Source organism: Sceloporus undulatus, chromosome 4 (genome assembly GCF_019175285.1).
Source record: "Sceloporus undulatus isolate JIND9_A2432 ecotype Alabama chromosome 4, SceUnd_v1.1, whole genome shotgun sequence".
Taxonomy (NCBI): domain Eukaryota; kingdom Metazoa; phylum Chordata; class Lepidosauria; order Squamata; family Phrynosomatidae; genus Sceloporus; species Sceloporus undulatus.
This window is the reverse complement of record NC_056525.1, coordinates 119,344,493-119,362,068: the sequence shown is the minus strand read 5'-3', so window position 1 is coordinate 119,362,068 and position 17,576 is coordinate 119,344,493. Positions and strand designations below refer to the sequence as shown.

At 39.1% G+C, this 17,576-nt stretch overlaps 1 protein-coding gene across 1 annotated transcript in view; it reads left to right on the top strand.

Moving 5' to 3' along the window:
* The window catches only part of HMCN1 (hemicentin 1), a 275,643-nt gene that overhangs the window by 48,214 nt on the left and 209,853 nt on the right, over positions 1-17,576 (top strand). The window contains 2 exon segments of the mRNA XM_042463441.1: positions 2,905-3,063; positions 5,852-5,974. Of these exon segments, the coding sequence (XP_042319375.1) occupies positions 2,905-3,063; positions 5,852-5,974 (282 nt within the window).

Below are 17,576 nucleotides of genomic sequence, written 5' to 3'. Positions count from 1 at the left end.
GAATGAATTTAACAGATCCGTTGATTAGGGTCATTTAGGGATAATACAGCAGTAAAACATTCAAAGGCATATCATGCTATGGCAGAAATGTCACATTCCTAACACTCTATTTAAGGGGGAAAAAGACATACACAATCCAGTTTAGAATTACACAGATGAAAATTGGTTTAGAGCAGTGTTGGGCTACAACACATCCATATCAAGTGAGCATGATTGGGATGATGAGAGTAATTTCCCAATACCTCTGGAGGGCAGTAAATTTGGGAAAGGTTGCTTAGATTAGACCCTTTTCTGGAGTTCAGATTTTCAATCCTTAACATTGTAATTCTATGTAGGGTTACCAAAAATAAAGGTCCCCCACCTCCAGAAGTCCTCAGATGCTAAATTTTGTGGTTAGGCGTTCATAATAAATGTTCATTTCTTTTGGATATATGTTTTAACATGTATGTTTTTATATTTAAAAGCTTTATAAAATTAATAATAAATGCTCATCTCTTAAAAACAGTGGATTCAAAGGATATGCTAGTCTATTTCTTCTTATATTTCACCCTCTTTGTTTGGTTAAGGTTGTCTGTTAGACATGGTGGACTTGTTATGGTCGGTTGTAATAGAAAGGGGTGAACTATCTCAAAGCAGAGTGCAGGAATGTTATGTTTGGGACATTGCCATTGCCTCCTGCTGCCATTGTGGCCCTTAACTTGTGTCAAAACTCCCTCTACCACCTTCTTAAATTCAGCTTTAACATCTCACGAGAGGTGTAGCTGTATACCCACCATCATGACATTTCTTCCCCTAAAATGGCTTTTAACATCCATGCCTGATAAAGATGTCTGTGAACCCCTAAAAGCCTTTGAGTGGAAGATTTTTCAAGAAGCTGGTAATCTTGAACAATTACTTTTCACCATTGTCACAGGAATAAAATGTCTTGAGGTTGTTTAAGGGAAACCATACAATTAAATTAATTTCCAAGATGGAATGTTGTGCCCTAATTTGGGTAATCTTGACGTGTTTGTTACATGTGAAAATTTTGCTCCCTTATAATGTTATCTAATAAAGGAGAACATTATTGAAGGTTAATTAATTTACTTATGGCAAGCTATTGGGATCATAGAATATCCCACTTAAAGCTGGCCTCCTCCAGACACATTGGGCTATGATTCCCTCTTTATGGGCAAGCTGGCTAAGCTTGATCCAAATTGTAATCCAAAACATCCAGAAGGTGCCAGCTGGGAGGAAAGCTACCTTAACATCTTTGGATAACTGTTTGGGATGCAGCTTTTGGTGGATTCAAGACAGTGTCCTCCTTCCTCTCCCGTAAATTGTTCAGCCTTGCTCTGGAATAATCTTCTTGGTTGAGAAATCAACCAGAAGGAAGGCCCATAATTTAAAATGGCAGCCTATGAAGCGCTTTGCTGGAATTAGATAAAATATAAATCTAGTTTATTGTCTCAAGCAATTATCAGTCAGGGGGCCAGTCAAGTGCCTTTGAAAGGTAATACCCAGGATAAGAGTAAAGGCCATTCCTTGATGTTTGTCCGTAGGATCAGATATTCAGAAGTTTAATGCTTCTAAACCTGGAGGTTAAATTAGCTAGTATGGCTAAGAGCAATTCATAGACCTTTTCTTTCTTTTCAAATAACTTTTCAAATCCCTTTAAGAGCTTGCAGAAGTAGAGGTTTGATTGACTGCATATTGCTTTGACAGTGGATTATCCATACATTTTGCTGATTAGAGTGCTGAATTTTAACCTAGGAGATCAGGTCCGTAATTTTGCAGAGAGATGTACTTAACAGGTTGTCTTGAAGAAGTTGCTATCTGATTCTTTTGTCTGTAAAGGAGAAGTACCAGGGTGAATAGAAAGATTTAGCAGAAGGAGCTTGCTGGAAATAGGGCATTGTATATAACAAGCCAAACTCACAACAGTATAGCAATTTATCAAAGACAATGTTTATTTACAACAGGAGGACAAATTAGACTATACTGATTTGTCCCCAAAGACAGAAAAACATTGCCAGTTCATATGAATCAAAAAAGGTTTTCCTGTTAGAATATGCTTTCCCAATTTGCTTTCTGGCTGACAGACCTCTGCTGCCTGTTCTTCCATTCTAATGTCAGAAGCTATGTTTTGGAGAGTGTTCCAAACAGTGGAATAGAAGAGCTCCATTTTTCAGCCCGTGCCTGATAATAGCTAGGGTTCTCTGAATTCCAATTCAGATTTTTGTTATTATCATAACTCTTATCTAAAGGCTTCCGCCAGCAATTGGTCTTCAGGATGTTGGGCTGAAAAACACATGTTCTAAGTCTGGATTAGAGGAAGGTGAGCTCTGCTACTTTGGAGCTAGAATTTTTTGTTGATGAATTTGAGTTTCCTCAGAGAGTTGATTGCTTAAAGAGAAACCTCCACCAAATAATTCTGTTTCATACTTAAACTAGGAATTTGTCTGAAAGCAGTGACTGGACTAATTTAGAATTTACATGGCTTCTTTAAATCTAGCACCAATTTTGACTGAGCATAGGGAAGTGATTTGGGTGCTGGACTAGGATTCCGGGAAATCAGAGTTTGAATCCCTACTCAGCCATGGAAACCCACTGGATGGTCTTGGACAGGCCACACTCTCTCATCCTTCAAAGAAGGCAATGGCAAATATCCTCTGAATGAATCTTGACAAATAAATCCTGCAATGTTTTTGTTGTGGTGCCTTCCAGTCGTCCCCAACTTATGGCAATCCTAAAGTGAACCTGTCACAGAGTATTCTTGACAATTTTATCAGAAATAGTTTGCCATTGCCATCCTCTGAGGCTAAGCTGCCTTGGAGGAATGTACCACATCAGAGTTGCTTTGAAGGTATGTCATGATAACAATTTTGACTCACGTTTATTTCTTCATTTGCCATTTGTGAACAGGGAGGTGGTGACTGTCCAGAAATGAGCATTGGAGCCATCAAAATAGCTCTAGAAATCTCTCTTCCTGGTTCATTCATCTATGTTTTTACTGATGCACGATCAAAGGACTACAAACTGACTCATGAAGTCTTGCAATTAATTCAACAGAAGCAGTCACAGGTAGGAAGCACTTTCAAATTCTGGTTATTGCAGATTTTAAAAAACACACATTGTCAACAGTTTTTATGCAGTGGATCCCAACATGGATAAAAGATGTAACTTGTCTTCTCTCTACTCAGAAGTAAGTTTGCTTCTAAATAAATTCTGCATAGGATTGCAGTCTGATTTATATGATTTTGATGTAACCATTCCCAATAAACATTACCAGTTCCCTACAGTACACTCATCCAGAAGGGAAAAAGTCTTTGAAAGTAATAAGAGTTTTCTGTTCCTTTTGATTTGATTTTATCTATATATGCCCAGACTTGCATTCAAACCCTTCACTGAAATATCCTGAGTTTCCTTCACTCTCATCCTTGTATTCTTTCCCCTCACTGTTCCACTGATCAGATATCACATCTGGAGCTAATCAATATTTAGAATCCGATGTTCACCAATTTCCATGAGTCTTCATTATTGTTCAGAAGTTGTAGTGGAAGTGCTAAAATGTTTTAATACTATTACAGTGGGCCTTTGGGTTTGGTTCCAGGACCCCAAGTGGATACCAAAACCATGTGCTCATGTCCCACTAAATAGTAATATTGGCGGGATACAAACTGCCGCTTTGCGGCGCTTCCCCGCCGGCGCCATTTGCTCCACGCGGGAGCCGCAGCAGCCAAACCGCGCGACTCCCGCGTGGAGCAAAAAAGAAGCTCCATTTCAGAGCTTCTTTCTGCAGCGCCTCTATGACGTCGCGAGGTGCCGCAGGCGCATTCGCGACGTCATAGGCGCCGCAACACGTCTGGACGCTATGCATTCAGTACGTAAAGATGGCGGCGCCCATGTGGAAGGGGCGCCGCCATCTTGTACGTATTGTATACGTACTAGGGTTAGGGGGGTGCGGAAGCACCGCCCCTTCCTAACCCTAGTACATATACAATACGTACTTTATGGCGGTGTGTATCCCGCCATTGTGTCCTTTATATAAAATGACAAATCCAAGGCTTGCCTTTCAGGCAAGCCATGGATGGTTGAATCCATGCATAAGGAATCTGTGGTTACAGAGGGATGACTGTACATTAATTAAACATTAGGATCGTTTTGCTTTGATGCAAACATTCATCTTTTTCTCATTTGATCTCTGTTGATTCTCAGTTCTGGAAACAACAGCTATGTTTACTGGTAGTGGCCATCTCAGCTAGTTCCAAGATTAGGCAGTTAAGAAGAGATATACTTAATTTCAGAAAATACTGGGTTAATTTAAACTGACCTTGGAAGCAGGAATGAAATGTTTTTGGTAATGCTGGAATTCCCAGGAAATATCTTGGGGAAAATGTTATGTTGATCCCCAAGATAGAACTAGTTTGTACAGGAACAAAACCTGGGACTCTGAGAGACCTTTTTCTTGTCCAGAAGGGCTCAGCATTAATATATTGTGCCCATCACATAGTTTTTACAATATGCAATCTTATTCATTTCCATGATGCACTAGTCAGAATTATGTTAATTACCTCACCCTTATTTCAGCCATAAGCACCAGCATGAGGTTTGAATGTTGAACTATGACTCTGGGAAACCAGAGTTCAAATCCCTACTGGACCATGGAAACCTACTGGGTTACCTTGGGCAAATCACACTCTCTCAGTCTTAGAGGAAGGCAAGGGCAAGCCCTCTCTGAAAAAATTGTGCCAAGAAAGCCCTATAAATTGGTCCACCTTAAGTTCAATTCAGAAATGACTTAAAGGCACACAACAATAACAGCAATTTTAGCTAAAATGACAACTACCTCATGGCAGGTTTGAAACCAGGATTTGCAAAAAATATTAAATATAGTAAAATAACACTAAAAGGATAGTAGACTTCCACCAAGCATTGTCAGTGGCCATGGAAAAACCATTGTGGGCATGGCAGTTGGCAACATCCATATCAATGAAGCAGTGAATCTGCTCTGGATTTTATTTCACCATTTAAAGGTGCAACATGACAGTTGAAACTGTTTCGGTGATATGATCAAGCACCTTGGGTAGCTCCTTTAAAGTTTGGACTAAAGCCCACAGCAGATTCACCTCCTCACAGACATGAAAGCCAACAGCTGCAACAAGTTGTGGGGAAGTTGTAAGCGGGAAGCTCAGTGGGGATGAGGATGGGATGGAGTACCATGGAGAAAAGCATGGCTTACTGACTGTACTACTAAACAAGAGCATTCCACAGTGCAGCATTCAGTGAAGATCATGTAGGTAATTACTACTATTTTTCATTGATGATCTCTTGGCTTTTCCTGAGTGCTGCATCAATGGGCTAACCAGCACCCTGCCACATATGTCCAACAGCTGCTCTCTGTTATTGATCAATCAGGCCTGAGGGTCCCTCTGGTAAGACTGACCTGGAGTCTGCAGCTGGATAGGAGGGAAAAGAAAACAATAGAAAGCATTTTGGAAACAAAGGGTCCCAGTGTCCAAGTTTTTACCTCTGTATTTAATTGGAATCATAGTTTGGCAATTCAATCAGCTATTTTTGCTTTAAAAAAAGAGTTTTGACTAATAAAAACTTGTAAGTACAGGAAGCGTTAATGAATGTTATGCAGTAATAGGCCCGTCATTGGAGCTGCCAATACGGTACTGTTCTTCTGAAAGTGATTATGTTAATTACTTGTGACTGAAAATATTAAATAAAGCTTATCCCCTTAATGGCCTAATGTATATTCTGTCAGCTAATTGATTTCTGATGCTTTGCTTTTTCTATTCTTTTCAATATGTGGACAATTTTAAATGGCTTTTCGCCCCCCTCCTCTTCTTTTTAAACCCTACAGGTTGTATTTGTCCTAACAGGAGACTGTGATGATAGAGCACATATTGGTTACAAGGTCTATGAAGAAATTGCCTCAACAAGTTCTGGTCAAGTTTTTCACCTGGACAAAAAGCAGGTTAATGAGGTAGGAAAAGAACAGTTTATTCCAATATTGCTCTGATGGGATCTCCTTTGGTGATACAAAACACAGGGTATTTCATTGGGCCTAAGCAGACAGGCCAAAATAAAGCTGCTTCGGGTCACTTTGGAGGTATGCTGTTTAAATGACGCACACATCTTAAGAACCCAGAAGCTGTGCCAAGGCTGAACTCTAGTCCTTAGGACTGGAACGTGGCTTTCGGCCTCTTAAGATGCATGCATCATTTAATCAGCATACCTCCAAAGTGACCCAAAGCAGCTTTATTTTGGCCTGTCTGTTCAGGCCCATAATTTATTATATCTCTATCCTGCCCTTTTCCCAAACTGTCTAGAATAGTCTACATGGACTGATTCTATTTTGCTTTTATAACAACCCATAATAGATGTAGTCCACATCAGTTTCACACCTCTTTGTTCTTATGTCGGTTATGTTGCCTTATTGCATGTATGTGCATATTTCATTTTAAAATCTACACCGATACAATCCTCAGTTCATCCTGTATATAAATATTGTATCACAAAATTGAAACAAATTGAAAATCTAAAGCATAATTATGTTCTGAGTTAGCACAAAAGATGAACAAGCTAGTTCACATAGTATTTCATAAACTTCAAATTCTTCGAGCATCCGTATTGAGAGAATTAATCCATGTTTCATTGTAGAGCACAAATCTGAACCGTGATCCTGTTTCTGAAACTATAGTTTCAGAACTATAGTATTAAGTCCTGTCAACAAATAATGAGTCTGTTATGTTTGGTGAGGACACAGGAGTATCTCAGTTCTTGCTCCCTGGCTGTGGAATCCTCTCCCATGGAGGTTTGGTTGGCCCTTTCCCTGCTCTCTTTCTGTTTGGAGCCAAATGTATTTTTATTCAGGCAGGACTTTGTCTCTCAACTCATGATGGTGAATGGTCTTATAAGATGCTGTGCTGGAGTTTTATATTTTAAATCATTTAAATGTGTTTAAAACTATTTTAACTTTGTACTTTTAACTGAATTGTTTATTTAATTGTTTTAAAAACAATGTAGATGTACTTTTATTGAATCTGTTGTAAGCCACCTTGGTTCCCATACTGGGAGAAAGGTGGAATGTTAACAAAGAAAGAAAGAAAGAAAGAAAGAAAGAGGGATGTATGGGTGGATGGATAGATTGAGAGAATAGTTTATAGGGTCAGAACTATGCATTATTATTTCTCAAATTTCTGATAGTATGCCTAATCCTGATGTGATCATACTTCCTATTTGGAATAAGGAAGCCAAATTTACCTGGGAGCCCATGTTCTGACTTGCATTGAGAAGAGGTAGGGCACTATCTTGAAAGGTGCAAAAAACTATTTCCTGGGAGCTACACTTCATTTATAGTCAATGGTTAGCTAGATGTGGACTCAAGTGGACCTGAAGTTTTCATTCAGGTCTTCTGGGGGAAGCATAGAATCATAGAATCATAGAATCATAGAGTTGGAAGAGACCGCAAGGGCCATCCAGTCCAACCCCCCTGCCATGCAGGAAATCCAGATCAAAGCATCGTCGACAGATGGCCATCCAGCCTCTGTTTGAAGACCTCCAAGCACAAAAATGTTTGCTCATACTTAACCTTGTCACTGAGCAATTGGCTTCAGGTTTCATCCCACACTTCCTTTTGAGTCATGGTTCAGGGTTAATGATGGAGGTCTATAATTTTTCTCCCCCCTGACAGTTCAATGTTGTGTCATAACTTTGGGGTGGCTTTGCATGGTGCTGAATCGAGGTGGGACTTGCTGTCCCATTCCACCCATTTGGGGGTTCCCTTTGAGGATCTTGGAATGTAAGCAACAGGTTGCCCTTCCCCACTCCCAGGTGTCAAGAGAGCTATAAATGGGTTTTCATCCACATATTGGGAGATCAGTGCCATTATTTGGAAGGTGGGTCATCCTGATGTCCCGGATCCAGTTTCCATGCTAACTGTGACACAAGTGGAACTGGATGACTGTGAGGGAAGCAGCCAGCTAAATACCTCTCCACCTGAGCAAAGTGAAAACTTTGGCATTCCACTGTAGGAGAAGCAGCAATGTTTAAGTCTACACAACTCATGGAAACTGTAGTTGGAGTAGTTACCAATGAAACCATGCAATGGGCAGCCTTCTCCAAGAGTTGGTCAATCTCCTGTGGGGTGTGTACCTGGTCAAATGCAATGCAGTAATCTAAAATGTTAACCTATCTTATTCTCATACAATCACACTAGGGCAGGGCCAGAGCAGTGAAGCTTGTAAAAGCACAATGGATAACCTCCCTTTTGTTTTCCATGGCATGTTATCTATTTTATTTTTTAAATTTTTTTATTAATGTCCCGGTTTTCTCCCAATAAGGGGCTGAAGGCAGCTTACGAGTGAAAACATAATACAGTTAAGGCAAGGAATGAATCAAAGATGTAAAATCAAATCAAATAAATGAGTATATTGAAAACATTAATATACTAGAGTTTAAAAAGCAGTTAAAACATCATGATGACTTAAAATACAATACACTCCAATTAAGAGTCAGTCAAAGGCCCGGGTAAACAAAAGGATCTTTGCCTCCTGGGGAAAGAGAGCAGAGGGGAGTCACCCCATCTTCATGAGGAATTATACAAGCCTGGAAGCAGTCACGGAGAAGACTCTTTCTTGTGTCCTCACCCAACATGCCCGTGATGATGGTACGACCAAGAGAAAGCCCTCTTAAAATTCTTTCATGGTACAGCATCACATGCCCAGAACATCATTTGGGAATGCCTGAGTTAGCCATTCCTTTATATGTTTGGTCTCCTATATTAAAACCATTCACTGAAAGAAAAAAGCAAGGTGAAGGTGTGCTGTCAAGGCAGATAAGCTTGTTCCTCTTCCAAACCTTTTCAGGTTCCACATTGTTGTTATGGACAATAGCTGTTTTGCAAGCTCTGATGATTTTAATTTGCTGAATCAAAAAAGCCAGATGTTGTTAATTTGGGTAATCTGAATCAGCTGCTATAGTTGTAAACATTCTCTAGGACTTCCCAATATACACAATTTGTCCATCAGCCACATGGTGGTACTTTTCAGGAAGATATAAATATGCGTTTTGGGAAAAAAAACTTGGAGTTTTGGTTTATGTAGTCAGAGTTTTGACTGTTTTATTGTTCCATGCTTTAATTTAAGGACATCTTGATCATGCATTCTTGGACGACTGTTTGTTTTTCTGGTTGCAGATCTGTATACGTTGTACTTGGAAGTGTTGAGTCTGTTACAACAAGTGTTTTGTTAAATAAATGGGGACTGAATATTTATGTATCTTGTCCTTCGACAGAAAGCATATTTATATGTGGTAGGTGAGGATTCAGGGAACTTGTTTATACAATGGTCATGATGACTGGGGAGGATGGGAGCTATAGTCTAACAATGCAACAGCTCGGGGAAAGCTGTTATCCAATATAGGACCCTATTGCATGGGCTTACAGGACCTTGGCTGCACCCGTGATGGAGCTGGGTGGTGATTTCTTTGCGATAACACCCAGCTTCTTCCTGAATTAGGATTGAATTTGGGAAAGGTAAGCTGGGGTTTTAACCCCATGCGATAGGGTTCGTAAAACAAGGGGAGGATAAACATAGATTCCAGTGACCCTTTTTCTTCATCAAAGTGAAGTGATTTACCTTCTGCATTCATGTAAAGTTTGGGCTGTATAAGGAGACTAGTTACATGCTTTTGTGTTTGATATGTATGTGGGTATGTGTATCAAAAAACAAACATGTACTCAGCATTACCCAATATGAAGAAAATTGTTCACACAACCATCTCTGTGTGGTATCTATTACAGCAAGAGGAAAACTCCATTGTAGTGACAGCAATGGGCAAATGGATTTAGAATCATAGAATTTTAGCGCTGGAAGGGATGACAAGGACCTGTTAGCCCAACCCGCTGCCATGTAGAAATACACAACTAAAGATGCCCATCCAACCTCTGTTTAAAGACCTCCAAAGACCACCCTGCAAGGCAGTCTATTCATCTGTCAAACAGCTTTTACAGTAATAAAGTTATTTCTAATTTATAGATGAAATCTCTTTTCCTGTAATTTTAATCCATTGGGTTGTATTCCATCTTCTACAGCATATCCCTCCAGATATTTAAACATGTTTCATATGTCTTCAGATATTTAAAAACTGTGTAGTGAATTTATTATGCTATTGATGAACATCTTGATCTGTTTTAGGATTTCTACAGTCAGGTAACACATGTAGGTTGCAGACAAATCTACCTAGCAGTAAGTCCCACTGAAACCAATGGGATTACTGAATAGACCTGCATACAGTTGCAATGTTAAATTTGTTTAACAGTCATTTCCTCCTCTCAGGGCATCCGTAGTTTGGCATGGAAGTGGTGAGAAAATAGCTTTAGTCTGAATAATACACTATCATCTCTTTTGAAGTCCTAACAACACATTCACCATTGTGCTGCTGCTTAAAATACATTAGTCTGAACAATCCTATGCTGTATATATGAAAATCAGGTTGATGGAATCTGTGAGGTTTGTGCAACTTGGAGAAAGCGACCTTGGTGTGCTATTATATTTTCATTGCTGTTTTAATTTTAATGTTATGTTTTCAACTTGGAAATACTTGCAAAACAAAATTAACCAAAGTTGCCTTTTAAAAAGAATGTTATAAAGGAGGACTTGCTATTTTCTCCTTCCAGCTGACACTGCAGCATGGAGTCTCTTGGAAAACTATAAAAGAAATGTATTAATGGAAAATATTTCCTTAGAATCTTCAATCTTTGTATACACTAATAGATCAGATTTAGACTCATGCATGAATAGATGTTAGAGATCAATAATCTCAATCTGCAAAACTAGATCATTTTAGATTAATATAGTGTCTACTGGAGATTTGGATTTTGTTAGTTCATAAAGAGTCCTTCTGAGCTCTTTTAACACAACACAGATGCTACTGCTGAACTTACGAACTGGGGGGGGGGGAATACAAACGGTGCTTCTATGTTGCCCGTTTTTGCCCCTCGTCGGTACTGCACCAGCCACACAGTGCACATCAACACGCTTCCTAAAAAGGAGCCCCTCCAGGAGGTATATTTTTCATGCTGTCATAATGCCGTTTGTGCGCCATGATGTCAACACTTGTGAGTGCCTTTTGGGTGCTCGGACACCTGTGCATCATTGTCGCATCCATATGGGGACATGGAAAGATGATACATGGGCACCAAAAGTAAGGCTGGGCACATATGGATGCCCAGTCCTACAGAACTCTAAAATTGGCCCCAGGCCAGCACAAAGCACCAGTCTGTACCGGGCCTATGTTCATGATTCAGACCAAGACCCAAGTCCATAACATGCATTGCTTTTATGCATTACTTAGCACACTGTAAAATGGCTTGGGTGGACACAAGATAAAACTCATCTTGGAGATTGTGTGGTTCCTCCTGACTCCTCCCATGTGTTGCAGGGTTCCTCCCAGACCCTTCCACAGTGGAGCTCCTTCTCTGTTCATGTGGGCTCCTCATGTGGTTTATAACCCTGGAAGATCAAAATTTTAAATTGTACAGGGAGACTTTACAAGCAGGGAAGGCTATGCATTGAGTCATAATCTCTCTGTTTGTGATGGGCTGGAAGGACAGAGCCTAAACATATGGCCATGAAGTTCTGTTGTGACTGTTTTCCTCCATCACTGGATAAGCACATGTGGAAGGCTCCAGTTGGGTTGAAGTCATACACATATTTGTTTCATTTTGATCAGAGGGCTTGCTTACTTGTGGCTGTAATCCAGTATCCTTCCCCAGTTGATCAGATGCCTTTGGGATGTTGGCCATGGGTGGGGAAGTTTTGTCCCTCCAGATGTTTTTGGACTGCAACTCCCATCTGCATCTCCCACCTGAGCTTTTAAACTGTAGTACCTGGGTGTTTGGTTTTAATATGATAGTATATTTTAGTGCTCAAATTGTCATTTAATGTGACAACTACTAAATTTCAGATGTATTTGTTTTAATTTATGTCGTAAACCAGATTAGGCACTGCACTGGGAGTAAGGTGGGATATAAATTTCATATATAAAACTCATCATAACCAAAACTTGTAGTGAGGGATGATGGAATCTGCAGTCCAGCAACCTTGGGAGAGCCACATGTTCCTCCACTTCTCAAGTAAACGCGATGGAGTCCTGTTGCTCCCAGTATGAGATAATCCAAGTTTATTGGGTTTGTGTCATGGGCTTCATGTGTTACAAATTAACATATCCTGTTGTTATTTATTCTTGCTTGCTTACAAGGCCATGTACAATATGAATATATAATATAATAACAAATTCAGAATCAGAGAGAATCTGTTTCTAAACATGGAGAAGAGGTAATAATGATAAATAGCCATTGACAGACCTCTGCATGAGAGGATTCACATTTTTGGAGAGAACAATGATGTTCCCAATCTTATGATCCCTTCATGATACTAATGCCTGGAGCAAAGGAGCATTGGCAGCAAAAGTAAACTGCAGCACTTATAGCTCCAAATGGTGTTAAACCTTTGGGCCCAAGTGAGATCCAAAACCAGAAGTAAGCTGTTTCTTTTTAATGCAGTATATTTCATTTGGTAATGACTAATCTTAACCATGTTAATAAATTGATCTTGCCTGGCAGGTTTCTGCTTATTTTGACACTGAGAGGTATTTTACTTTGCCAAATACACACAAAGCTGTTTAAGAGGGGAGAGTCCAAGCAAAAGGATCCATATTAGAGATTGTATTAAATCTCCAGATCTGCTACATTTGCATTATTTACTTCTCTTTCTCTCATGTGGCAAACTGAAAATTCCAATATTTTGTGAATGTAAATGTTATAAAGCTCTAATCCTATGTATACTTGTTGGGAAGCCAATCTCTTTGGGATTTACATCTTGAGTACATGTACTTAAGTTTGAATGATCCAACTAGTCCAGCCAAGCACTTTAAAAATATCTTGCTTTCCCTGGGAGAGCTGAGCTCTCTCCCAGAAAACTAGCGGAATTTCAGATGGATGGGTTTTGGCTGGAATATGCACTAATTCAGATGGATTCTGTACCGAGACAATTTCATTCCTATTTTCTGTGGAATGTTTTGCCACAATGGTAAATTGGTATTTTCAAAAGGTTTTACTCCAAGGAAATGGAAAATGAATAATCAATCTATAGAACAGGTAAAAATGTATACATATTTGGGTGTTCTATTCCATTACAATGGTCTTTGGGTAAAGCAGAGAGAAAAGGCTGTTCATTCTGGGAAAAGAGCATTGGCAACACTACAATCCTTTTACTATAAGAAGGGAAACCAAGATGTCCTTGCAGCCCTGAAAATTTATAAAGCCAAAATCAGACCTCTAATACTATATGGTATATCTGTATGGGCAACAGCTTTTAACAAGGAGGTTGAAAATTTACAAACTCGGTTCTGCAGGAAATTGTTATCTATTCCGCCATGTGTTCATTATTTAACGTTATATGACGAACTTGGCTTGGATTCACTGGAGACCACAGCCTGGTTGATGGCGTATAAATATTGGCTTAAAATTCACTATAGACCAAATAGATCTAGTTTAATCTGCTTTCTTCTATCTGATAACTAATATACTATTTGGTCAAAAACCTTTGAAGATAATCTAAAACTAAAGGGTTTAAATTTGGACTCTCTACTCCTATTGATGGAGCAGGAGTGTTTCAAGACAATTAAGGATTGTTTTTTGAGTTGGGAACATAAGAAAATCTATTCTAACTCTCCCAGAGTATGCTCCCCTTTTGTATTTGGCATTCCCCCCTGTTGTGGTGAGATACCAAAGTATTTCCAATCATTGTCCCTTCAGGCTGCGAGGAAAGCCTTCCTCTTTGCAAGACTGAACATCCATCCGTCTTGTGTTACTAAGGGGAGATATATGAAAATTCCATTTGCTAACCATTTATGTTTTTGTGAAGCATCCCCAGATACCCTACAACATATTGTCTTTGCCCATTGTATCAAAAACCGAGAAAGAAATTGATAGTGAAACTGATGGAAATGAATTACTGTGTAATGGATATAACTCTAGTGCATTTATTGGAGGATTGTAATGAGCAGATGACACGATTGATGGCAAATTTTCTAATGGAGGCAACAAAAATTTGGTACAATTTGAACAGCTGTAGTGCATAGAGTAACTTGTATAAGGAAGGAAGCCAAAGTATCTATGTAAATAATTTTAGTTATAATTTTAATTGTGTTTTATGTTTTGGAGATGCCTAATAAAGGTTATGATGATGATGATATATACCCACTCTCTTCCATGCCAGTATTCTCTGAGGATGCCAGCCACAGATGCTGGCAAAACATCAGGAATAAGCTCTTCTAGAACATGGTGACATAGTCCAAAAAACCCACCAAAAACTATGGATGCCGGCCATGAAAGCCTTCGAATTCAAATCTGTACCTGTTGACATAAGTTTTCCATTTCCCATTATTAATCTCAAGACTTTATATTTTTTCAAACCTTTCCTGAAATGTCTAGATTCCCTAATGCCTTATTACTGGTGGTAGTTGTAAACATGACATCATCTGTGACCAAATTTAATGCGACTTGCCAAAGGGTCCATGCCAAAAGCAATGGAGAGTTTGGGCACTGCTATCTTGTGACTCTCTCCGTTCCTATTGGAGCAGAGTCCATCCCCTTTGTCTGTATAGTTGCTCGATAGTCACTGTAAAAGGGAGTGAAACACCTTTAACAATGCATCCTGTGTGCTAAATTTTCCAACACAATTTTAAAAACAACAACACCTCCATTCTAATGTATCATTTTCCCAAAGATTAAAAACTTGATCCTTAACTACTGACATGTTATTTTTTAACTGTTTGTGTCTCACCAGATGGCTTTGATAGATGACCCTTCCATGAATTTGTCTAATTTCATTTAAAGGCAGTTAATTTAGATTTGACCACCACATTTTGTGCTACTGAATTTTATAAAGAAATGTGCACTGTCTTCTCTTTTGTCTACCTAGAATACAATGCCAACCATTGCAACTTCCTGTATGGCTGGGAAGAAACTGCTGCTTTCTGTTTGAATCTCTGAAAGAGTAAACTTTAGATTTTTTTTTTCATGCATCTAATATTTGAAAAATATTTTGACCCAGAGTAAAGAACAAGAAATTGAGTCCATACATATGGACTTCAAGTTTCAGCAGCTATTCCAGATGATGAGTTGACAGCAGAATAGCCTTGAAAAGTAATAATAAAACAAACTCTCTGGAGAAATGCTGTGAGTTATGTTTTGTACTACTTTAGGATTTAGCAAGCTGTAGTCTGGCACTTATACAAACTGACAATAGTCTTGTGTGCCCACATTAAAAAAAAAACCTGCCTCAGCTTCAAACTCCCCTCTTCTCAGCTAAAATCATAATCCAAGTGCAAATGAGGAGGTGAAATGTGATTCTCCTTGATTACTTTTTGAAGGTCCAGCATGTGTGTAAGTTTTAAGAAGGAGGAGAGGTAGATTATTCTGGTGGCTTGCACATGAATGTGTTCTTGATGAGCTTTTCTCTCTGAATGCCTGTGTTCTGTTTTGAATTGAGATGTAAAATCAGCCGTGGTGAGTCCTATGGTTTGTTTTGGCAGCTTCTAGTGTTATGCCATACGTTCATAATACTGGCAGCATCAGTGGAGGCCAAATTTTTTTTAAGTGTGCTTCACATTAAATTAAGATATTAGCTACTAACCAATCTCTAAATCAGATGTGTTTAATATTAATTATTTTCCAGTTTGGGGTAAAATATAGCAATTGTTGTAAGGAAGAAAATTTTCCTTAAGGACTTGGATTGTACCAGTAGTCACACTTTTTTTCTGTTCAGCTGAGTCCCACAGTTTTCATTAGCTACTCATTCTTTCTTAACTGGTCACATAATTTTATGCTATTTTAATGTTAAACATTTGCTATAAGATGGCTCAAAGGGATTCCCATGGCTACCCCATCTCTCTGCTTGTAGAACCCATTGTCCCACTGGAAGTAGCTTGTGGTGAGGCAATGTTGAAACAAGGCTGTGATGTCTTCCGGAAAAATTTGTCGGATGAGTGCCATGGTGTCAACTATGGGGATTTTGCTGAACAAGGAGACCACATCCAAGCTGATCAGTATATCTCTGGGTTTAAGTTTGAGGTTGTTGATTTTTCCTATGAAGTGAGCGAAGTCCTTGATGTAGTGGGCAGTTTCCCCCTATATGAGACATTAAGTTATTATGGATGAAAGGTAGTTTTATTTTGTGGGACCTGGGGAGAAACAATCCTATTAAGACTAACTGACCCATTGCACCTAAAATTCTGGATACTTCTAGATAACTAGCATGCACATATGGGTAGTTTTTAATATTGCTGATGAAATATTGTACTTTTTGCTTTTAACCCTAGTAGAGTGAAGAGATCTTTTTGTTGTCATCTTTGGGAGCTGAAGAAGTTCAACAAATTTCAAAGAACTGTTCAAACTTTTGTAGGCTCAATTCTAGTAATGCTGTAATTTCAGATGATTGCAGGTGTAAGAGATAGCACAGTACAAACATGTGTATTTCTGTGGGACTGATAATATTTCCCACCACTGCTTAGTACTTTCCCAACAGTTATCATCTTTCGGCCATTTTTCCTTCTGTTGTTTCCTTTTGACCAGCGTAATCCAATGCACAGAAGAAGGGACTGAGGGGTGTGCCCACACTACAGATGTATAGCAGTCGTTAACTGCAATAGTTCCATCTTATGGAATCTCAGGATTTGAACTTGTGCAATATTTAGCCTTCTCTGTCAAAAAGTACTGGTGCCTCATCAGACTACAAATTCTAGGATTCTGTGTCAGAATGCTATCATTCTGCAATTTAGATACACTTTGGACCCATACAGACAGGCCAAAATAAAGCTGCTTTGGGTCACTTTGAAGATATGTTGTTTAAATGATGCATGCGTCCTAAGAGTCTGGAAGCTGCACCAAAGCCACACTCCAGTCCTAAGGACTGGAATACAGCTTTGGCGCAGCTTCTGGACTCTTAGGATGCATGCATCATTTAAACAGCATACCTCCAAAGTGACCCGAAGCAGCTTTATTTTGGCAGTCTGTATGGGGCCTTTGTTTCAAACCTTAACCCAACAAAGTAATTGCTGCATTTTCTTGGACAAATTGCTGCCATCTTGTGGAAGGCATTGTTTTTACTGTTTTATAGGTTCTTTGAAGGTAGCCTCTTCAGCTATTCTTTGGACTGAGGGAGTGAGGATGTTACATACTGAGAGGTCAGAATCCCATTAGAAAAATGAAGGAGTGCTTAATGGGGAAGCTTTTATTTAGAACTTGGGCAATTAATTCTATAAGTAATTAGTTTCCTGTATCTTTCCAAAGACCCTCCAGAAAACTTCTAAAAAACAAAACAAAACCAACTCTTCACTTTCGTGTTTCTCAGTTTAAAATTTAAAAGTTACTTGGATCTGTATTTTAATTAACCCTTTCTACATTAGCCATAGCTACCTCTTTCCTTGTCCACCAAGACTCCCAGAATTCTTTCCATTTTATAGCTTAAATCCTGTTGGCAATCTCAACTAGAGTTGTTTAATGGTGAGTCAACACTTAT